The sequence below is a fragment of the Podarcis liolepis genome, assembly GCF_965112155.1.
Source record: "Podarcis liolepis genome assembly, chromosome: 2".
Lineage (NCBI taxonomy): Eukaryota > Metazoa > Chordata > Lepidosauria > Squamata > Lacertidae > Podarcis > Podarcis liolepis.
Genome location: NC_139555.1, coordinates 42,664,791 through 42,687,477, shown reverse-complemented (window position 1 = coordinate 42,687,477; position 22,687 = coordinate 42,664,791). Strand labels below are relative to the sequence as shown.

The window sequence follows — 22,687 nt, the reverse complement described above, 5'->3', positions numbered from 1 at the left end:
CTGCACTGTCAGCTGCTAGTTCGGCATACTTTTCATTACTGAAACTCTAAGTCTCCTAAGCTTAAAAAGTGTAATAAAAGGGGGCTTCTTCAATTTATGTCAAACACTGCTTTCAGTTCAGTGGCATGTTCAATATAATGGAGTGCTTAACCCCTAGCTTCCTAATGGAATTTCCTTAACTGTGCTGCTGATAAGAATTCATCCTCTCTCACTAGCTTAACTGTTGTGACAACAGTTACTTCATAAGATCCTGGCAGCTTAAAACAGACATGTGAATAAGCTCTTGATGTTTAGGAACAATGAACATTAAGGAAAGGGGGTTAAGCAGTAGTGATGAGGTTGTTACCACATACTTTCCGTGAATGCCAATTTGTCTTTCCTGCTACAGCAGTTTCTCCCAAGTCCTGTTCTTAAGTATATTCCTGTCCTGCTTGGTCCTGCTCATGGGGGAAAGTCCAACAAATAACTGGGTGGAACAAGGAGAATGACCTTACTTCCTTCTACCAACCAGCTGAACACCTACCAAACCTCCACTGCTTTCAAGGAAGCAACGCTTAATTAAACCCAAACAAGGAAACAGCAGCTGGTCACACCCCAGTAGTTCTAACCCTGCATTAAACATGGAACAAGTCCACAAACATCCGACAAAAAAGGCTTTAAAATGGCTAGACTCCTAGCTTCCCCGTGCCTCTGTCCTGCTATCCGAAACAGCTGAGTAATGGGCACAGGCTAAAGCTGAAGGCAGACACTTGCAACATAAAGCCAATTATAGAGAGAAAGGAAAGGCAGGCTTTCAAAACCAGAGACACAATCTGCCTCCAGTGTCTTTTATTCACCCCACTCTGTGTGGAATGGAAGTGCAAGTAATGACCAGCAAAGAGTTCATTTAAGTTACTTTATTAAGCAGCCAGGGACGAAGTTCCCACCTGCCCTTTTAATTTTTTTAACACCAACCCTGCACTATACTGTATCCCCAAACACCTACATGACATTCGGCCATCAACAAGCAACCAGGAGAGACCTGGAATAAAGTTGAACAAGACAGAACCCCAAGCTGAACAGGACTGGCTTCCCCCAGCTCCCTCCTGCACTCTGCTTTGAGAGCAACTGCTACCCCAAAAGAGCAGGAGGCGGAGGAAAAGACCCAGACAGCAAGTGGGCCGGGTAGGGGGTGGGGGAGAAGAGAAAGAATAGAGGGTAGAAGCCCCTCAGTGCCCAGGCCTCCTCTGGCTCTTGGGGAGGACAACTGAAGGAGCAGCCTACATTCACTGCCTGCTACAGCCCAGAGGTGCAGCTCTAAACTGGGAAGGAAGGAAGGAAAGAAGGGGCTGGAGCCTGCTCTCTTCCTAGAGCAGGTAGGAGTTTGCATTTTCCATTTGGCAGCTCAGTTCAGGATCCACAGAGGCCTGCTCTGTGACTACAGCAACTCCCAGCTTCCAAATATTTTGAATGAGAATGGCCAGCTGAAGCTTGCCAAATTCGCAGGCTCCCTGCCACTCCCCAAAATGCCTGCTAAAAAGTTATGACATGTAAACAGCCCTTGCCCATCCCTACACCAAATAGCCCTTGTGAACAAGGGAGCAGGGGGAAAAAGCCCAAAGGGGAAGTGGGGAAGGAAGAAAGACAAAACGCCAAAGGAGGAAACATCCATCCATCCACACACACACACCTTGTTCTGTGCTACCCTCCCCCCACCATGCCTATCTCCATATACAAATTCACCCTGCCCCACTGTTCCAAATGCAATTTGTTCCTTTTTATATACAAATAATTGAAAAATCATTAAATAGCTCCAAGATATATATATATATATCTATATATATATGTATAAGTATGTATAAATATAAACAGGGGCACCCAGGGAAACAAGAAACCCCGAACAGAACCAAAGAAGGCCTGGGCCCCGTTCCCCAGGCAAGCAGAAGTCAGAAAGAGAGACCCTTCATTGCTGTGGTGGTGGACCAACATTCAGGTGGTGGCTGGAGGCAGACAGAGCATGCAGGAGGCCAGACGAGCGCACACAGGCCGCATGTAGGGCAGTGTCACTATGGCAACTCTGAGCCTCTAGATTATCATGGGATTTGGCAGTTTCCAGAGCATCTGTCAACAACCCCCCCCCCCAAAAAAAAGTAGTCTCCTTAGAACTGGCATCAGAACTATGCACAAGACTCCTGTGTGGCTCTGATCCAGCCAGAGATAACGCTGGTCCAGTACAAGATGTAGCCCCCTGCTTAACAGACCCATCTACGCAAGCCACCCATTTTGGAAGGCTATGTGTAGGGTTCCATGTATCCAACTTGGGCCAGCAACCTAAGAAGTAGCAGCTCTAAAGTCCAGGCAGAGAAAAGCAGTAGACGGGCTGAGGTTGGAAAGGCCTGGCTATTTTGGTGTGCCTGGCTTCTTGGGGGTGCCTGGCTTCTTGGTCTGCCAGAGGTGTCCTTGGATGGTGAAGGCATCCACACTCATGGACATGGTCTTGCTGGGAATCTGCGTGAAGCGCTTACGGTCAGAGCTGTACTTGTAGATGCCCTCGATCATGGCCAGAGTGATGGTGCGCGGCCCGTAGCCTGCCAGGCGCGTCAGTTCCTCCGTCTCTGGCGACAGGGTGTACAGCGCCCGGAACTGGCAGCTCGAATCACGGAACAGGATGAGGAAGTGATTGGCTTTGCTCTTCTCCACTTCCTAAAATGGAGGGGGGCAGGGAGGAAGATGCGTGTAAAACAGGAGTAAGAATCAAGTCGAGGCACATAAAACATTCCAACATTAGAAATGTCTGCAGAACCAACAACAAACACATACAGTTCTAAGTTCTTGTGAGCCAGCAGCTGTCACACATGATTTTCTTCATCTCCACTGAGAAAAGGGAGACTTCTTCAGAGGCTAGAGGGCTCTCCTACCTTCTGCCAGTACGGTTCAACCGCCACTAGGCTCACAGCCAATGAACGTGACCAAACACCTTTGCACATGGGGTTCTATGATTAACATCACTCAGTGGTGCAGCCAGTGTGATGCTTTTATGCCGCTATATTCTAACAGCGGAAGGTGAGGCCTTGCTGTATTAGGCAAAGCCCATGCAGAGTCAGGAGCTGGAACCAACATGATCTTCCAAATTCACAGAGATCAGAGGAAGATATGATGTGCACAGTTCAAGTCGAGGGCGAAAGATGCATCTTGCCCAGCCCACAGCCATTTAACAACCTGCCATCCCACCCCATGTTATTGCCCCCTCAGCTTACCTCCAGGATGCGATTTTTCTGGGGTTCATTGACTTTGCCAGCAAGGCAGCAGTGAGACAGTGCATTGTGAATAATGTACTTATTGGACTTGGCACTGGGCTCCTTGTACAGCTTGGGTCCTGCAGAGAGAAGAAGAGTTCAGTAGAGAAGACAGGCTCACGAGGCTCCTTAAGGAAGGCAGCCCTGGCAAGACAAACAGAGATGCTTCACAAGGCAAAAGATCTGGAGGTCTCTTGATGCCCTTGCAGAGCAGGCACCAGATCAAGACACTTTGCCAGTGCATTTGGAGGAGGAGATCTAGCAGAGCCCCCTCTGTAGTGTCACAGGAGGAAAGCTGGAATTTTCTGGAAGGGAGGACTGAGACAGCAAGAGGTTTACCTGTGTACTCTGGAATGGAGGCTGGCGAGGAGGCGGTCGATGCGTTCTCCCAGTCACGCTCCCGGTTCTGGTTGGACAGCAACCGGCTGGGGGACATTGGCCCAGAAGGAGACGCAGCTCTGCAAAACAGAAGTGCTCACCCTTAACGTCTGCAAGCGCAGCACAAACCCATTTTCCTTGGGCCTGCTACTAGCTAGAAGGCCAACCCAAATCCCACCCACCCTAGAGCACACTGCCAGGGTTTCTGCATCTCCCCTGTGCCCTCTTAATGTGTTAGAGTAACAAGGCTAAGTAGAAGTACTACAAACTCACCGAGAAGACCTCTTGATGGAGAGCGAGTTGCCAGGATCATTGGCCACTGTAGAAAGCGAGAGAGTCGACTGGGAATACACCTTGCTGAGCTTGGAGCCTAGGAATAGGCAGACACATGATCAGGAGATGGGGGCAAAGTTTACATGGCCACAGCTGTCCCTTTCCTGAACCACGGTCCCTTTGCATTCTAGCGCCACCGTGACACATGGCAGCTGCATTTACAAGTTTTCCACCACCCTGCAGAGCGTGCCCAGCTCCTCTCCCAACTAGCCACAGCTCTTACCAAGGAGGCCTTTCACGGGGCTGCGCGCTAGGGCAGAGTCATCACAGAAGACGGTCTTGGGCCGCCCCTTCTTGAGGGCGCGCACAGTGGTGGGCTTCTGCCGCAGCACCTTGTCCAGGTCCTCCATCAGCTTGAGCTGATGGCGCCGCTGGTATTCCAGGCGGGTGAAGTCACCGCGCCTCGGCCCCACCACTTCCTCCTCTTGCCGGGGCTGCTCCTCTGCCTGCCGCTGTCTGGAGAAGCACAGTCAAGAACACAGCCAGAGGTTAAAAGTGACCACAAGCCCACCAGGCACAGAATCTGCTATTAACCCAAAATCCACCGGGCATTTTTTTGTTATAGGAGGAAGGATTCAACATCATACTAAAGTGCACTGCAGCTCACCAAGTGGGCTGATCTCTCCTCTCCAGTTTTAGGGTGCGCAGCAGGGGAAACCCTACTGTGCAAATGAAAGTCCTTACACAGGGCTTCCGCTGATGGGACTCATCAAATGAATTCTGCCCTTAGTTACTCTTTAGGTAAAATGCATTAGTTTTTCATCTGCATTCTGAAACCGCCCCTTAATGGGGGCGGGGGTATGGTAACCACAGACACGCCTCCCAGAACTACCCCTCTTCTCTTGCAGTATGAAGCAACAATGGGAGGTGATTGCATTCTCAGCTCATGGATCGTAACAGCCAGGTTCAGTAGGCACAACTGATACCCTGTGTGCAAACCAAGAACATTCCTAAAACGGGTCAGCAAACTTTTTCAGCAGGGGGCCGGTCCACTGTCCCTCAGACCTGGGGGGGGGGGGGCAGACTATATTTTGAAGAAAAAAATGAACGAATTCCTATGCCGCGCAAATAACCCAGAGGCGCATTTTAAATAAAAGGACACATTCTACTCATGTAAAAACTTGCTGATTCCCAGACTGGCAGTTTGGCCGGATCTGGCCCCCAGGCCTTAGTTTGCCTACCCATGCCCTAGAACAAGGTGGGGGCTTGTAGTTCAGCAGTATCTAGAGGGAACCACATTGACTTTTCCTGCTCTAGAATATGTCCCCTAGAATCCCCTGCAAATTATTCCCATAATGTTCCAAGACAATGGTTCATCAGGTCAATGCAGGAATGTCAAAATGGTGGTTGGCTCACAAGCATCTGCCAGAGGTTACAGCGATTCCTCTGCCCTCCATAGCACAAGCAGTGAGCCCTGCTGGGGGAAGGTGCAAGCAACAGATGACACTTTGCCAGGTTATTTCCTTTACTCACACACACTTCTGCTGCCAGCTTAGAAGAAAATCTACGCGTTGAGGGCCAGCAGGAACTTATTTTGCACTAGACAATCTTGCTCACACACAAATCTCATTCTAGGCAGCAGGGTTTGTACAGGAGAAAGTCCTTGAAGATGGCACTCCAAGCAGTCAGAGTTCATTGGCTCTACATAAGGTGGGCACATTTTGCTCCAAGAAAGATCCAGACACTGTCCTTGGAATAAGTGCGACCTATCTGTTTATTATACCCTCATTCTGAATGGCCAGGCCCTGAATCTTGCCCCTTTTGCCATGGAAGATTGAGTGAAAAGGGCCCCATTCACACAAGGCCCCACCGTGACATGAGAGCCATTTCCACACAATGGGAAATCCCAGTGCATCAGAACCAATACAAAACAAATGAAGCAGTAGTTATGGATGTATAAAGCATTACTTGAGTGACTCGATTTCTGTAAGTGTCGGTGTAGCATGGGAACTGGAGAAACCAAATAGAGCAATTGGGGGGGGGGGGTGGAACACTGGAAGCACAAGGCCTCCCACCACAGCAGAAGCACCTACCATGGTCATGCCTACAAGGAGGGCCAAGAATGAGAAGGACCCTGTGGCTTCCCCCATCCCAATCTCACCTTGCCTCCTCCTCTTTCTTCTCCTTCTCCGCCTCCTGCCATTGCTTCCTGCGCTTCGCCTCCTCAGTGCGTCGCTGCTGCCTCTCTAGGAAGCTTGCGCGCTTCTGCGCCATTTCCTCCTCAGCCTTCGCCTCATCCTGAACAAACACAGCGAGTCAGTAGAGAGAAAGGGTGGGTGAGTCCTCTAAGATGCAGGGTCACTTTTCACTTTCAGGACAGGAGTCACGCAGCAGCCAGGCCTGTCCTTATGGTTGGCTACAATGACAACTGGATGCTGAACTAGATTGGTCGGATCCAGCAGAGCTCTTAGGTTCTTTTTCTACCTTCCTCTGGACTGGAGCCAACTGCTCTCAACCCCTCTGGAAATGCCACTCCATGTATCCTGTGTGATCCTGCCACTCATAGATATGGCTTGCCCAAAATGGGATTCCTAGCACCTACAGATAGGATCCGAATCCCAAGGGTAGGTGATAGAGAGAATGAAAAAACTTCCAGGCATGATTTATCAATGCCTGGAGGTCCCAGGATTATCGAGTCTCAGAATGAGGTCCAAAACTGGCAGAAAGCTCAGGAACTGAGACCTCAAACTCCCACTGCAAATCCCAAGTCAACCTGGCCGAGGTCATTCTGTACATGACCCACACTCCATCGTCTCTTCGAGGCTGAGCTCTGCTTCTGGAGCTCATGCTTCTGGTCCTATCTTTGGGCCAGTCCAAGATGCTGCAGAGATCTGCATTGCCACTAGAGAGCAGCAGCAGCTGGTGTGATTTAAGCAGGCGCAGTAGAAAAAACACGTCTGGAAAAAGATCTTCCCTGACCCACAAGGATCTCAGAAAGGAGATGCCCGTTTTAAGTTGCACACACACACACAGTGTCTTTGTTCGAGCACTTGGCTTCAGCAACCCCACCTGTACATTCTGCATACGCTTCTGCCAGTCAAACGGGGCCCCTTGGAATCCCTGTCCCACTGCAGGCCGCCTGCTCCTATTACCTTGAGCCAGCCAAGAAAGAGCGAAGCAGCACAGCCAACTGAAGCCCAGCCTAGCCCTGGCCGGCTCCAAGCGCCTAGCCATACCCAGCTGCCTCTTGCCCATGCTCCAAAAGCTCTTCTATAGAAAGTGCAGAATGCCCACCATGAGTGTTAGCAGTCTCCGCTTCAAGCGCTTACCTTGAAGTAGAAGCCCATGCCAGCCCGGGCCGGCTCGGAGTCCAGGGCCTCGGTGATGGATCCCTCCAGCGAGTCGTCGCCATCTGCATCGTCGTCTTCCTCCTCCCCCTTCAGGCTGGACAAGGGAATTTCAATCAGGCTGCTGCGCCGGTCACTGGGCGAGGAGACGTCACTGGTGCCATCCCCCGAGACACGGCCATTGCCCCCCTGAGGGGGCACCGAGGCCACGGGCCGCAAGTTCCCCTGGGCCTCTGGCACGGGCAGCTCCTCGTCCTCGGCAAAATGGAGGGAGGAGCGGGTCTGCATGGGCACCTGGCTGGGGGAAAACTTGCGGAGGTGTGGGAGGGTGTCCACGTTGTGGGGAGGTGTCAGGACCCGCGTGAGGGGGGGCAGCTTCAGCTCCACTGGCCGAGTGTGCCGGGGGCTCTTGGGCGGAGCCGGGGCAGGAGACTTCTTAGGGGTGGGCTGAGGGGAGCGGGACTTGCGGGAAGGGGAGGGCGATGGAGATGGGGAGGACAGCTCCAGGGAAGAGCGGGGAGGAGCCCCCTCACGGCCGGTCCTTGGGGCTGGGATCACCCAGGCCTGCACGCTAGGCTTCTTATCCAGCAGGAGGCGCTGCTGCTGATCGCTCAGACGCTGCATGTCCAGCTGCAGGGAGCTCAGGGCGGTATTCAGCTTGGCCACCGCCCGGTTGTAGTCACCCAGGTTCTCGTCCAACGCTCCACCCTTGGTGATTTCCGGGGAAAAGGTCACCTGCTTGTTGTCTAGGCGGGCCCGAGGGCTTCCGGCCTCTTCTTCGGCCTCCAGCTGGGCAAGCCGCTCCTCAAGAGCAAGCCGGCCATCCTCCGACTGGCCCTGGGCATCGGGGGCCTTCTGTAGCTGCAGGAAGGCACTCTTGCCCAGGCGCTGGCGGTGCCGGGTGAAGATGGCCTCAATGCGCTTCTTCTGAGCCTCGATGGCCCGGCGCTTCTCCTCCAGCCGCGCCCCCAGCTGGTTCATCTCTGAGCTGAGAGCGGGGCTCTGGGCGGGGCTCTCGTCTGGCGGGACAGGCCCAACTTCAGAGCCCTCAGAGCTGATCCCACTGGACTTGCTGTCTGTCGCCGCCAGCTTCTTCTTGCGCTCCGCGAAGCTGGTCATGCGCACGCCAGAGGCAGACGAAGCCGTGCTGTCGGGCTGCGAGCTCAGCGAACTGACGCATGAGGTGGAGTCGTCGGGGCCGCCAGGGGCCCGCGTGGGCTCCTCGGCGTCTGAGTCTAAGCTGCCATCCTGGGCTGGCTCGGCCCCATTGGGGGGGCCATTGTGGCAGCGGTAAACAGTTGCCATGGGTGCCTTTTCTGGCACAGAAGTTTTCGGCGGCTCCGGAGAGTGCAGGTAAAAGCCATCGGGCGCTCCCTCGGGGAGCAGGCGCTCGCTGCTGTGGATGATCTGCAGGGCCTCCTCGATGGTAGGCAGGTCGGGGTAGCCATCGCTCAGCCCGTTTTCCAGGGCCAGCCCCTCCTGGGCCTTGGGTCCAGCCCCGTGGAGCGGTGTTGTCACTAAGCCATTGGGGGCCTCAACCACGTCAGTAGACCGGGGGCGCGGGGAGCGAGGCAAGGAGGAATAGAGGGCAGGGGCCAGGCTGTCTGAGCTGACAGAGCGCAGCATGCCCACCGGGTTCCCCATCACAATGTCCACATCGCTGTCCAAGCCAAAGGGGATGCTGAAGGAGACCGCCTGTGACAACGGGTGGCTAGGGAAGCGGAGCAAAGCGATAAGATTAGGAGCAGAAGAAGGACGGACAAGCTGGGACATTCCAAGCCCACCTTCCACTCACAACCTGCTGGTACTGCTTCTCAGAACTCTGTATCCCAAGTCGGTGGATAAGCAGAGGTCTGGGAAGTTGTCCCCTCCTCTGGCCATATGAAAACCACCCCCCGTGCTCCTCACCTGAGCTGCTTCTTGCTCCATGGTTTACCAAAGCCCTCAACATGGGACATGGATGTAGAGTGATGCAGGGAGCCTAAGGACACAAAAAAGGACCCGAATCAGAGGAACAAGAGAGCAGAGGAACAAGAAGATACAGCGGGGTTGTCCTAGGGACTTGGTGGCAGGAGTCAAGGCCCTCAACTCAAGGGGTGAGAGGAATCCAAGCAGCTTGCCAGATGTTTCAAACTCCAGCTCCCATCCCTCCCTGACCATTGTCCATGCTTGCTCTGGCTGATGGGAGTGAGAACCCAAAACATCTGGAGGGCTCCAAGTTGGCCCAGGCTGTCCTTGGGGGACAAAACAAGGAGGAGCAAGTACACAAAAGGAGAGCCGCTCGACTTTGACAAGGATCCTTCACAAAGCATGTGTTTGAAAGGAAACCAAAGGCCCACGAGGGCACGACGTCAGCAGCACAAACTCCGATGACGTCAGATATATCTCAGGCTGTCTAGGGCCATCTCTTGAGGTGAGATGTAGATTAAAACCTGCCTTCACAGAATGATCTTTTCCCATGATAGGCCAGTTTACCCAGCACAAACAAAGTTCCAGGTGTAAACCAGGAAGGAGGAACCTGCAGCCCTCCAGACATAATTGGACTACAACTCCCATTGTCCTTGGCCTTGGGCCATGCCAGCTGGGCCGGATAGGAGTTAGAGGAGATTCAAAGCATCCAGAAGGGCAGAGCTTTCCCTTCTCTGGTTGCACAAATTGCAGCCCTTATTGCCCTACAAGAGGTTCAATAGAGCTCACCCTTACTCATGCAATGAAATCTAGCATACTGCGCCTTTACCAAAGCATCTTAAAATTGTGCCATCTAAGGCAGGCATACTATGGCTCTGTTGCTCTTGAGAAATGTGCAGCAGCTGCTGGGTAAAGCTGAACAGCTATCCAGGACCTAGAGCTTGGGAAACCACAGAAACAAGCCCCTGGGGATGCCTACAGTCATGACGCCTTAAGAAGGACCTCCAAGAGACTTGCATGTGTTTTGCTTAACCTTTTACCCCCAACAGAACTGAAGGACTCCTTTTCTTCCCCCACAGCTTGTATGTGGTTTGTATTGGCCGGGGGAGGGGGGAGAGACTAGACAAAGCAGCAGCATCTTACCTAAAGAACCACAGAGTGGAGACTGTGCCTGCCCTCCAGGCAGCAGTGGGTGGCGGAAGCTGAAAACTGGGGAGCTATGGGGGGGGGGGAGAGAGATGAGATCAAATTAAGAACATTGCTACAAAACTTGTTGTTACACAGAGAGAAGCAGATGCTGCTTGCACACTGGTTAGGTCTCCAGGCACAATCCAAGCGAAGTCAGCAGAGGGAAACTGGGTGCTGAAAGCTAGTCCTTTGAGGAAATAGGACTAGTTTGGTGTGGGTTGTTGCGTTTGTTTTTTTAAAGGGGAGGGGTGATAGAAACCCAAGAAGGAATTTGCACAACACTAGAATCACTGCATTACATTATACGTGGAACATGTAGGCACTCTGCTAAGTGTTGATTCCGCTCATTCGTTTGGCAAATGAAGTGAACAGACTTGCAGGAACAAGTTCCTTTAATTTGCTGCCTAAAGGCATTCCCATAACTTGCACATGGGAGGAAAGCTGTGCCTACTTTAAAGATCAGAAGCTTGCCCAGTCACACCCCCACCCACCCACCTGCCCTGCAAGAAGAACTACAATTTCTGCTGGCCTGGAGCAAAGGGAGAGCAGCTGCTCTGGCCAAGAGTGCTCTCCCCTTTACTCCACCAGTGCAACTCAATCCAGGTAAACCACAAAGACTCCCCTGATCAGCAGCTACAGCTGATCAGAGGAAGGGAGCACCCGACTCACACACTAGAAGTGCCAGGGACACAGTTTTCTCCCCAGAGCAAAGGAAGGTCCAACCCTCCTGAAACATAAGGAGGCAATGAGCCACCACAAAAAACATAAGGAGCTCTCCCCACCCTGATTGCAGGAATAACTCCTTCCAGATCACGTTTCCCCAAAGACTGTCTAATATTAATATGTGGAGAGGCCCCCTAGGCAAGCAGAGAGGGGGGAAGTCAAGCTGTGGCAGAGTACTAACACATCGGAAGAGCAAGTTGCTGAGTGGGGTTGTTTTTTTTTTTTAAGGAAAGCAAGGACTCTTATGTTAACAGCACAGAAATCATGAAGGACCTCAAGGACTCTCCCAGACCTCTGTCAGCTGCAATAGCAACATTGCCCCTTTGAAGAGACAATATTTAGCTATTCCTAAAGGGATTCATGGTTTTTGAGCACTAGGGCACAGTTAAGCCACCAGCAGCGTACAACTCCCATCATTCCTGACCAGCAGCCACATTGGTTGTTGCTGGTTGGAGTCCAGCAACATGTTCAGAGCCAAAGGCTCCTTGCCTGGAGTCCTCTGTCAGCAACATCATGGCTTGTGGACTTGCAGGTAGCAGTCTGGACATGACTCCCGTCTAAGGCTTCCCAACAGCTTTGATTCATCCACGGGAGACTGGCTAGCCACGCTGCCAGACAGGGAAGCTAGTGATAGCAACACACTTGGGCTAAAGCAGCTTCATTTTATAAGCTGGAACTGGAGCTGACATGGCAGAATGCAGAGTGGGTGAAAAGGTAGGGAACTGGTGCCCTGGAGAAGACAATCCCTGGCATCTCTAGGTAGGGTTGGGAGAGGCTCCCTGTCTGAAACTACAGCTCCCATCATTCCTGACCAGATTCTGATAGCTAGGGATGATGGGAGTTGTAGTCCCAAAACGGCTGGAGACCCAAGTTTGGGAAACCCTGGTGTAGACAATATTGAGAGAGATGGGTTAATGGGGTCTGGTTCAGCATAAGGCAATTTCTCATGCTCCTACATCATCATCCATTTACAAAATCCTAGCTCTGGAATGAGGCACCAGAGAGAGAGAGCAACCCACAGACACCTTCCTTGCAAAGCACAGCATCCAAATCTGACTCCCAGCATGGGCAAGAGAGGGCAAGCCTGGTTTCAGGCTCAAAGTGGCGGTGGTGAGAGTAGCAGAGGCTCCCTTACCTGCTGTTGTTCCCACTGTTGGGCGTCAGGGAGTCATTCAGCCCAGGGGAATCTGGAAGAGAACAGCCACTTTACTGAACAAGCCGAGAGGGGAAGGGAGCAGAGCACTCACGCTGAGGATTAAGTCACTAGAAGGTCAGGAAAGGGTGGGAATGCCAACCACGTGTACCAAAGGGCAGGAGAGGAACCTGCTCCCATCTCGGCTCACACAGGAGGCCATTGTTCCAGGGCCAGAGCATGCCAGCTCCCAGCAACCCATGCCTCTGCTCCACTTACTCAGTGGGACAACTGATTTAGGGCGGCGGGGGAAGTGTGACGGTGATAGGCTGCTATCAAATACCTGTGTGCACAGACAGGCTTTATAGCGCAGCCTTCACTTTTCTTTATTTTTCAGGCATGCAATTTACCACCTGATGTACAGAATGCACAATGGGAATTAAAGGTATCTTTTCTTGCAGGAAGACCAGAAAAGTGTTCGCAACATCAAAATGCAAACTTTCCAGGAAGGGCCAAGGTTTTAACAAGTATTTGGAAAAGCCATGAATGCTGGTCAAGATAAAGCCAAGGCAAGCACAATCTAAATCCCGTAACAGGATCCATTGATGCTCCACAGGCAGAATATGTTTGTTCAATTAATCAGATCAGATCAAAGTGGCTATACGGTGTGAAACAAACAGACCAGTCACCTTTGGTTTATACCACGTAATGTGGGAGGCATATGCTATACCCTCTTTCCATCTCCCCCTTAAAAGGAAGGGAGGACCTGATTGCCAATTATCTAGCCCAAAATATTGTACGAACTGTAACAGATAACTTGTGCAAGACAAATTTCCTAAAGCTTTAAGAGAAGCTTTTCATTCTCAAAATTAAGAAAAAGCAGGCGCGTGGGCCCCAGATTTGCAAAATGTCTGGAAAGCATGCAACTAGTAATAATGTCTTCAGAAACAATTAGATACAGCTGCAATTAAGATGTTCTGCACTTCTTCCTTTCTCTCCCCATGTCGACTGTGCACCCTCCTCTACTCTAATTATCCCACCAGCATTCCATATACCTCAAAAATCAGAATTCTCACGTTCACAAGTATACCAAAAAATTTTTTTGCCGTATATGCTACAATTATTAATTGGGGGTGGGTGTTAAGTTATTCGGGAGTTGGGGAAGATAGTTTGGGTTTTTCTGCCTGTTCAGCACAATGGAAATTATCAGCACATAATATACCAAATACAAGAGTCTGCCCATAATGAATGCACGGACAAGTATCTTGCAATACTACACACCAAAAACAGCACAGCTCTGCAGGCTGGGAATGGACTGCCCTATCCTGGGTTAGATGCTCCTCAAGCTAACTGCTACCACTAAGGTGTGGAGGGTGGGGGCAGCCATATCTTAGACTCCAGCATCCTTAGCATCTTCAGGTAGGTCGGGGGAAAGGCTCTGGGCCTGAAACCCCAGAGAGGCAGTAGCAGGTAGTTTACACACAACAAGGAGCAAGCCAAAGCAGTGCAGCTTCCTGGGTGCCACAGACATACAAGCACACCTGCCACCTTCTTACCTTGAAGTCCAGGCAGCTCCTTTGGGCGCACAAAGTCAGGCTTAAGCACCTCAAAGCACAGGAACAACTCTGCCAGGAACACCCCGACGTTTATCTGGGGTTGAAGGGAAATGAGTTAGCCAAATAGTCTGTGGAGGAAGCAGCCTTCATTCCCCTCACTTAGCCAGAGTTGGGTCCAGAGAACAAGGGGGAGGAGAGGACCTAGTCTCTGCTCCACCATCTCCATCTGCAGGTAGCACTCCTGAGAAGAACTCTTCCTGGTGCCTAAAGCGTCTGTCTCCTGACCCACCGCAATCCCCGCCCCCAGCACTGCCCTGCCACCCACTGCAGAAGGGCCTCATTGTTCTTGCACGATCAGCCTCCAATTAGTGCAGCCGGAGGCCCCAGCCAAGGCTCATTAGGGCCAAGGCAGGCTGGACGCTCAGACCAAACACTAATCCCCGCTTGCTCCACATGAGCAGCCACACGGGGCACGGAGCAAGGCTTCCTTCTGCCATGCCAGGGCTCCTTCCAAGCAGCTCCTCGGCCCCTGAAGCTCTGCGGGGCTTCCCTTACTGCAGCCAGGACAGCCATGTTTTCATCTCTAGAGGTACAGAGGGGCTGGATGACTGCCCCACCTCCTGCCCAGTCCCAGCACTCACCCTCAGCATAGGTGGCATGTATAGCAGGTCCTCCAAGGAGAGGAAGCAGGAGCCACCCAAATAATCCGCAGAGAAGCCCTGGATCAGCTGCAGGTTGTACAGGCTGTCTGCCACCGACATGGTCTCCTTCAGACACACATCTACCGGGCAAGGGAAGCACACAATAGCCATCAGCGTGTGGGGTGCATGCATGTGCATACGCACACATGTGAGTGGAGGCGATGCACACACAACGGCTGCAAGCTCCGAGCAGCTGCCCCATCCCTCCACCCAGGACCCAGAGCACCGACTTACCCTCGAGGCGCACAATCTGGGGGCAGTAGTAGTGGATGGTGGCAGCAATGGCGCCCCCGCTGGCCAGGTCCTTCATGCCAGTGATGGCAGGGAAGCAGGGAGTCTGCTTGGGCAGCGCCTTGTCCTTCCGATAGCGGATCTGTGCGGGGCAGAAACGCAGGAGGAAGTCAACACGGCGACGGAAGGAGCTAGTCCCCACACAAGGGACACTTGAAAAAGCCTGAAGAGATGCACCCCCTGCCTCCTCTCGGTCCAGGGCCTCACACCCTAAGCTCCTCCATCCCACCCTCAACTTCACCACCATGCAGAAGCCCTCATGGAACTCTTCCTGGGAATACCCAGGGGGTGAAGAACCAGCCAAGATTCACACCCTCTTTCCCACCCCAAGAATATGTGTGCACAAAATATGACACCTCCCCCACCCTGCCCCAATACCAAGAGCAAAGTGCATGCTGGGAGGGAGGCAAAGGATATAAAGCGGGGGTGGGGGGGCGCAAGCGAGTCCCTCGAAGGCACAAGTCCCTCTGTGTCAGCCAAGGAGGAGAAAAGCAGGAGGGAAGTGAGGAGGAAGCAGCCAGCATAGGAGGAGAAAAGGAGACACTCTCCCTTCTGTAGCAGCTCTGAGTGACCCCCAAGACCAGCTGCCAGCTCCCCTCGCTCTCCCCACCACACAAATGTTCCAAGGGGAGGTTCTGGCCTAGTGCTAGGCCCAGTGGGCTGCAGCGCCACAATGGCTGTGAGGGGATGCTAAATGGGGGGGGGGTCAGGGGTCTGCCCTGGGTAGGAGAGAAGACAGAGGAGCCAGCAAGTCAGTCCTGCTAAATAACTGCATTTCCCACTCCAAGGAAACATGCTTGTCCTCACCCCAGGACACAGCAGACAAGACAACAAAAGGCAGCCCCCACACCAGAGACACACACAGAGCAGGGCAGGCCGTGCGCAGACATTGCACAGGGCAAAGGGGGGGGGGGAAGGGGTGCACAGACAGACAAACAGGCACAGACACCCAGCAGGCCAGCAAAAAATAAAAAAAGGGTGGGGAGGGGAAAAAAGAGAGAGAGGCAAATGGGGCACCTCCATTCCTGCTGCAATGAGCTGGAGGGAGGTTTCAGAGGGAAAGGGCCATATCCCCGGGGGTGGGAAAGAGTTGGCCGTAGACAGCAAGCTCTGGAGACCAGCTTGACAGATGCTCTACCCCTTCCTCCACCACTGCTGAAGCCAATAATTAATGGAGCAAGCCTTTCCCCCCCACCACCACCTGCCAGCCCAGGAGAGACCCAAAAGGAGCCAAGGGAGGAGGTGGTCACAACAGGTCCACTCTCGACACAGGAGTTTTGGTGGGCAGTGGTGGTAATGAGAGGGTTTGTGCTGATGGCTGCACCCACATCTTTCCCTTCCTGACACCTTACAGCTCTAGAGAGAAAAGTCCCCACACTAAACGTCCTAAAATAGAACAAAAACCAGAGTGTCTAACAAAAACAAGAAATGCAACCCTGGATTTCTGCAGGCTCTGGAAAGGCGAGGGGCTGATTGTGTTTGGAGGGTGAGCAACGAGATGAGGCGAACTCCCAAGAACTGAGGGCGAATGGCAGGTCTCTTGTGGGCGTTTGGGGGGAGCCCTTGGAGGTGGCTGTTGGTTGCTCTGAACGTGGAGGGAGGAGGACCCTGGAAAACGTCCAGAGCGGAGGGGGAAGCTCGCCTCTCCAAGCCCCAGGCAAGTTGGCAGCTTGCGGGGCAGGGGAGAAAGGCGGCCCAGGCCCATTGCAGCAGGAACGGCCCGAAGTCCTAGAAAACAGCAACCCAGGTGGATGGCAAGGTGGTGGAGGCGGGCGGTGGGAGGCACGCGCCGACGGATACATTACCACAGGAGGCTTATTCCCCGACTCCTTCAAACAAAAAGCGATGGCATGCTGGATGCAATAGCAAAGAAAAGAGAGAGCCTGATCAATGCACCCGCAAGGAGGGAGGAGAGAGGAGGGAAGGGCTGCTGCTGCTGCCTTACAAGGCTGGGGAATGGGGTAGGGGGTTGCAGGGAAGGCCTAGCCAAGGCCTAGCTTTCTGCCTCCCCAGCATGCACCTGGGGCTCCCGAGAGAGCCCTCTCTCCCTTCCAGAGCACCCCACACTCCTGAACACTAAATGCAATGTAGCATCCAGGCCTAAGTTCGGACTAGTCCGCACTCTCGGCTGCACTGAGTACAGCTGGGCAGCAAGCAAATGGCGGGGAGGGGGGGGGACAGAAGGCAACACAGAAGGGGGGAATAAAGGAATGTCGTGTAACTAGCATGCTGTTCCTACTTGGCAGCTCCAGGCATGAGCTGCCCTGCTCTGGCTGTCTCTTAACCCCTCTGCACAAATGAAAACCGGGGCTTCTCGGTTGATCTCTGAGGCAGTCCCTCTTGCCTGTCCGTTAGACCCCAGGGCACCTGTAACCCCAAGGAGGCTGCGTTATTCAGGGCAGGAAGAAGAGATCAGTTAAGCACCCACCGCCACCGCCAGAACCCAACCCTCATGTGCCCCAACACGCGGAGCTAAGAGAGAGCAAAGCAGGAGCGGGTTGCGGAGGGAAGGGAGATGAGAACAAAGGATGCTGGGATATACCAGCATCCCAGCAGCTGGTGTCTCATGTGGGAACACGCCTCCTCCTCCTCCTCCCGGGACAGGGTCCCCTCTGCCCTCAAAGTCTCCCCAAAGTTCAGGCAGGTGCCCATCCCACAGGGAGCAGGGCAATGTCGTCCCCTCAGCCTTTCCCTCACTGAAACACACACACACACACACTCAGGTATCTCTGCTCCAAGGTCCTAAATCCCCAGCATCCTTTGCTCTGGGTCCCCCTGGCATGCAGCGCAGGAGCCAAAAGCAGCAGGGAGATAATAAGTAAAGCCACCCACTTACAGGAACCAGTTTCCAGTACCACCTTGTGGGACACTGAAGCAGAGGAAAAGATGCAGAAAAAGACAGCTCTGTCACATAACACACCGTGACGGTATCGCACTCGCAGCACAGGAAGCCGGAGGGGCAGCTTGGGCTGGGATGAGGCCTCGTCGTTGGGCCCATCGGGAACATGAACGGGGCAGCTTCTCAGGCAGGCAACCCGCCTCCACCCCCCCCCCCTCAATATGGTCTGACCACTCTGGCCAACAGAGCCAGTGAGCCAGCCCCACAGAATGGATTTGGGGGAGAAGTCAAGGGTCTCTGGTTGCCCGCAAAGCAAGGACAAAGCAGACAAAGGCCACCTCACAGGAGGAGGGCGAAGCAGCAGATTTACAAGGGGGAGAGGTAGGGAATCCTTGGGGTGCAGGGAGTTCCCAAACATGAGCTAGAGTTGGGGGGCAGGGAGTCAGTCAGAAGGGAGGAAGCAAATTCTATCTTCGAAGGAAAGAGCGGGAGGGAAAGGGTGTGGCTTGTACGCAGAACAAAGCCGGCATGGATAAAGCCACCCTTCCATCACCACACTTTGGCTACTGGGGCAGGGCCCACAAATGGCCTCCCTCCCTCCCACTCCAGCTACGCCACAAGTCCAGGCTCCCTCCCTGCTCCATTCAGAAGGAAGCTGCACGAGCTGGGCAAACGCACCTTGGGACCGCTGTTGGAGGCCTGGGTCTGGCCGTCAGTTCCTGGAGCAGCCCGCTGAGTGCATTCCTGCTCGCTGCTTTGCTGTATCTTGTGGATGATCTGGAGGGAGGAAGCAAGGAGCATGCCGTTGTTGCTTTTTGTTTTGCTTTTTATAAATACAGTCATACCTTGGAAGTCGAGCAGAATCCGTTCCAGAAGTCCGTTCAACTTCCAAAACATTCAAAAACCAAAGCGTGGCTTCTGATTGTCTTCCTGCAGCCAATCGGAAGCCCCGTTGGATGTTCAGCTTCCAAAAATAGTTTGCAAACCAGAACAGGCATTTCTGGGTTTGCGGCATTTAGGAACTACCATACTTTTCTGTCTATTAGAGGCCCCCATGTATAAGACCCTCCCCCCTATTTTGGGGGACTTAATTTTAAGAAAATGAGGGGAGATGGCTCAAAGTTGTTGAGCCTCTCCCCCCACGCAGCTGTGGGCAGGAAACACTCCCTAGATCATTTCCCGCACACAGGTAGGGAGTGTTTCCCTCACGCATCAGCATCGAGGGAAGTTGTGCTCTAACCAGCCAGGAGGTTGGCCAGAGGGCACCTTCCCCTGATGCTGCTGTGCGCGCGGGAAACGATCCAAGGAGTGCTTCCCATGCGCAGCGGCATCAGGGGAAGCTGCGTGCCGCCAGCCAGTGCCCCCAGATCGCTCCCTGTAGGCAGCAGCATCGGGGGAAGCTGCATGCCGCCACCCAGCACTTTCAGATCGCGGCACTTCCAGCGGCATCTCCCCCCATGCCACTATCCATGTATTGGACAACCTTTGACATGATTTTTGTGTCAAAAAACCTCATCCAATACACGGGAAAATACAGTAAGCTGTTCCAAAACCAAGGTATGACTGTATTTTTATTTATTTATTTTTTTCAGCACAGGATACAATAAAAGTCAAACTAATTTAAATAAAAGATATTTTTTAAAAATGTATTGGGAAGAGGCACACACACCTTACCAATCCCTGCATATCCCACCCACAGACCACTTTAAGGTGCTGAAGGTCCCTCCTCTCCTATTCTCCTCTCCTTCCCAAACAGGTCATGTTATACGTGTCTCCAAAAACATGACTGCCTTCCTGAGTCCAGGCCAAAAAGAGAGATAAATGACTTGTGGCACCTTATTAAAGATGACAAATGTGTTACGGGGATAAACTTTCATGGATTAGAGATCCCTTTATCAGATGCATGAAGTTAATCCCCCATTGGCATGTGGGTGTAAAAAAACTTTTGCTGGAGAGGAAAGGGCAATGAAATGCAACTCCACTTGAGCTTAAATGTATGCAAAGTAAGCCCAGCACCCCTTCACAACAGCAGCAAATTAGAGATAGAATGAAACAGGCCGGAACAGAATCAAGGAACTGCCCCTTTTATTTCTATGAGGTCATATTCAAAACCAATGAAAAAACTATGTTTATTATCCTGCCCCTATCCTTTGGGCTCCAGGTGAGATTTTATAGCAATTTTTAGTAGGATAAAATCCCAAAGGGCTCACAAATCGTAAGTAATCCATCCAAACCATTTTACTCCAACCTCACATTTTCCATGTCAGAGGTTGGATAGTGCAGCTGGGCATGGACTAGTGCAGATGTGGAGAACCTCTGGCCCTCCAGATATTGCTGAACTACAACTACAACAATCACTGGCCACTGGCTATCCTTGCAGGGGCTGATGGGAGTTGTAGTTGACCTCTAGAGGAGTAAAGGTTCCTGGAGTAGAGAATCAAACAAACTTGCTGTGAGAATAAAGTGGAACATTAACTCTCTCTATGCCCACCTAAGTAATCTGGAGGAAGCACAAATATCAAGAATAGCTGATTGATTGATTGATTGATTGATTGATTGATTGATTGATTGATTAATAAGGTACCATGTCTATCCAGTGCAGAAGTTTCTGGTCCCAGGAGATGGCTGCCAGATCAGTGCCTGGCGTAACACTGAGTGAGCTGGTGGCTTCCAACGCAAACGCTGTCATCAGTGAGTCAATCAATGCCAGGTGTGCACCCTGTACGTGTGGCAAGGAAGAGAGAGACAAGTTAGGCAACCTGTGTTCAGCCACGAGGGTATCCTTACCCCACAAATGGAGCCAGGCACACAGTTGGTGCCACCCCTAGGTGTGAGATTACACAGGAAAAGGGAGAACTATCTTCCCATTGATGCTGGGACAGGTGCAAGCAAGCTCCATCATTCCTCAGGATGAATTGCCAAGTTCAGTTTACTTTTCTCCCTGCTTCCTAAAGTTCAAAGACACAGATCAACTACTGTAATTTTTCTCTCTATAAGATGCACCAGACCACAAGACGCACCTAGTTTTTGGAGGAGGAAAACAAGAAAAAATATATTCTGAATCTCAGAAGCCAGAACAGCAAGAGGGATCGCTGCGCAGTGAAAGCAGCAATCCCTCTTGCTGTTCTGGCTTCAGGGATAGCTGTGCAGCCTGCATTCGCTCCATAAGACACGCACACATTTCCCCTTACTTGTTAGGAGGGAAAAAGTGAGTCTTATAGAGCAAAAAATACGGTATGTTCTGCTCTCCTATCACAGGGCAACAGGCTAGCCCTCCATGGCATAAGCTGCTTTCTCCAGTGTAATAAAGCACACAGAGTGCCGGGGGCATGCTGGAAGGACAGCGTCTTGGCTGGGGTGAATAAGCAGAATGAATAGAGTTACCAGCAGATGCAGGCTGGCAGCACGTAGATGTATTTACTCTGGAAGTGCATACTCGATTCTGACCAAACTAAGCTTCCTGGTGTATATTTTGCTCTAGGGGGCTTAGTTTGGTCAGAATCTAGTATACACTTTCAGAGTTAATGCTAAATACATTACTTCTGGTAAATGAGCCACCATAGTTGCTAGAGGGCTGTGCAAATTTGTGTCCTGGGCTTTTTAGCCTCCTCTACCCATGTACTATCTGAAGCCAAAAGGGTGCATTGGTTGCCAGATGTGAAATATATTGGCATTATTTTCAGCTGTCCCACCCCACTACAAGGACTGGAGTCTTGGGCCAGATCATGGTAACATGAGAATCCCCCTTGCTGTGCCCGACTGAGCAAGCTCAGTCCCAGTCTTACACCACAGGAGAGCAGATTAGTTGCCTTAAGCTTTTAATGCTGTTAAGGAGAACCTGGATGAGAGCAGCCTGGGGGCAAAGGGAACATGTGCTAGGTGCAGATATTGGGCTTTATTACCAGCATCGTCGTCATCATGCATGCAGTCTGCCTGCCCCCATGTTTCCCTCCAAATTCTGCATGCAAGATTTCTCAGTGCCCCAAGCCCAGGAACTATGGGTCCAGGAGCAACAGCCTCTTCTGCTTCTGGGCAGGTCTAATAGGATAGCCTACAAGCCAATTATCTCTGCGAAGACCCTAGCAACAATGCCAGCTGCCTTCTGATATTCTAAAGTGGCAGGGGGAGATGGAAGACAGCATCTTTCTTGATAGGACCCATTTGCAGTTCACAGTGGACTTGCAGTGGTTGACAAAGGTCACAGTTGTGATGTACAGACATGGGGAGAGAAGCAGCAGATAGAACATTAGACTGGAAGACCCAAAATTGCCTGTGGTCTCTCCAAGCAAAGCTGAAATCCTTCTAGCCAAGAGGTTTAAGCAGGTGGGATAAACTTGAGCCACTTCCTATGGAAATATGAAGGAAGGTCCCAGGCGCTGAATAATGGTACTTTTGTCTGTTAAGCTCCTGAACAGAAAATGTGACAGGGAACTCTCCCTCCTACAACCTCACCCCCATGGCAGAAGCAGCACTAGAAGATTTTCTGCCAGCAGTGATCTGCTAACAAGAAATGGAAAAAAGTGAAGTCTCTGCTGAGTCAAGGGGGGAGGGGAATATCCAACGCAGCATAAAGTGAATGTTCCATCAGCACGGGGATTTTTGCTTGTGCAACGGAATGTTCTTCCTCTCTCCTCCCCCTGCAAAGCTGTTCCAGGGGTTTCTCCAACCCTCTGGAGTAGATTTAGGAAGGGTGCATGGCACATGCAAGGCAAAGGTGGTAGTGGTAGAAGCCCAGTTGCCCAAGTGGAAATCCTTGTGCCAACAGGACAACTGAATACTGCTCAAGGCTTGCCTCACAACGATATGAGGATGGACAGTTTATACAATCAGCTAAATTCAAGTGATGAAGGTTTCTCTGGACTGTACCTCTTCAGGCTGCATGGAAGGAATTGCAAGTCTGAAGCCTTTTTACCACGAAAATAAAATGTTGAACTAATGAAACTAGACCAAAGGTAGCCAATGTGTGGCCTTCCAGAGATGTTGCTGGAGTACAACTCCCATCATCCCTGACCACTGGCCATCCTAGTTGGGTCTGATGGGAGTTGGAGACCATCATCACTTGGAGGGCTAAAGGTT

The 22,687-nt window shown here is 52.0% G+C and overlaps 1 protein-coding gene across 4 annotated transcripts in view; it reads right to left on the bottom strand.

Annotated features, from left to right (window-relative positions):
* Window positions 1–881: 881 nt before the first annotated feature.
* The window catches only part of CAMSAP3 (calmodulin regulated spectrin associated protein family member 3), a 45,011-nt gene continuing 23,205 nt past the window's right edge, over window positions 882–22,687 (bottom strand). Inside the window, exons 3-19 of one of the 4 annotated variants that reach the window (XM_083490699.1) lie at window positions 20,196–20,330; window positions 18,290–18,388; window positions 17,609–17,641; window positions 16,578–16,625; window positions 14,716–14,854; window positions 14,422–14,561; window positions 13,781–13,874; window positions 12,228–12,279; window positions 10,325–10,398; window positions 9,182–9,254; window positions 7,256–8,984; window positions 6,088–6,224; window positions 4,210–4,442; window positions 3,927–4,023; window positions 3,615–3,733; window positions 3,237–3,355; window positions 882–2,682 (exon numbers count right to left, since the gene is read on the bottom strand). In XM_083490699.1, coding sequence (XP_083346825.1) covers window positions 2,380–2,682; window positions 3,237–3,355; window positions 3,615–3,733; window positions 3,927–4,023; window positions 4,210–4,442; window positions 6,088–6,224; window positions 7,256–8,984; window positions 9,182–9,254; window positions 10,325–10,398; window positions 12,228–12,279; window positions 13,781–13,874; window positions 14,422–14,561; window positions 14,716–14,854; window positions 16,578–16,625; window positions 17,609–17,641; window positions 18,290–18,388; window positions 20,196–20,330 — 3,624 coding nt within the window. In that variant the 3' untranslated portion in view covers window positions 882–2,379. The remainder of the gene's footprint in view (window positions 2,683–3,236; window positions 3,356–3,614; window positions 3,734–3,926; window positions 4,024–4,209; window positions 4,443–6,087; window positions 6,225–7,255; window positions 8,985–9,181; window positions 9,255–10,324; window positions 10,399–12,227; window positions 12,280–13,780; window positions 13,875–14,421; window positions 14,562–14,715; window positions 14,855–16,577; window positions 16,626–17,608; window positions 17,642–18,289; window positions 18,389–20,195; window positions 20,331–22,687) is intronic. The other 3 variants (XM_083490701.1, XM_083490700.1, XM_083490702.1) reach the window with 3 other exon arrangements.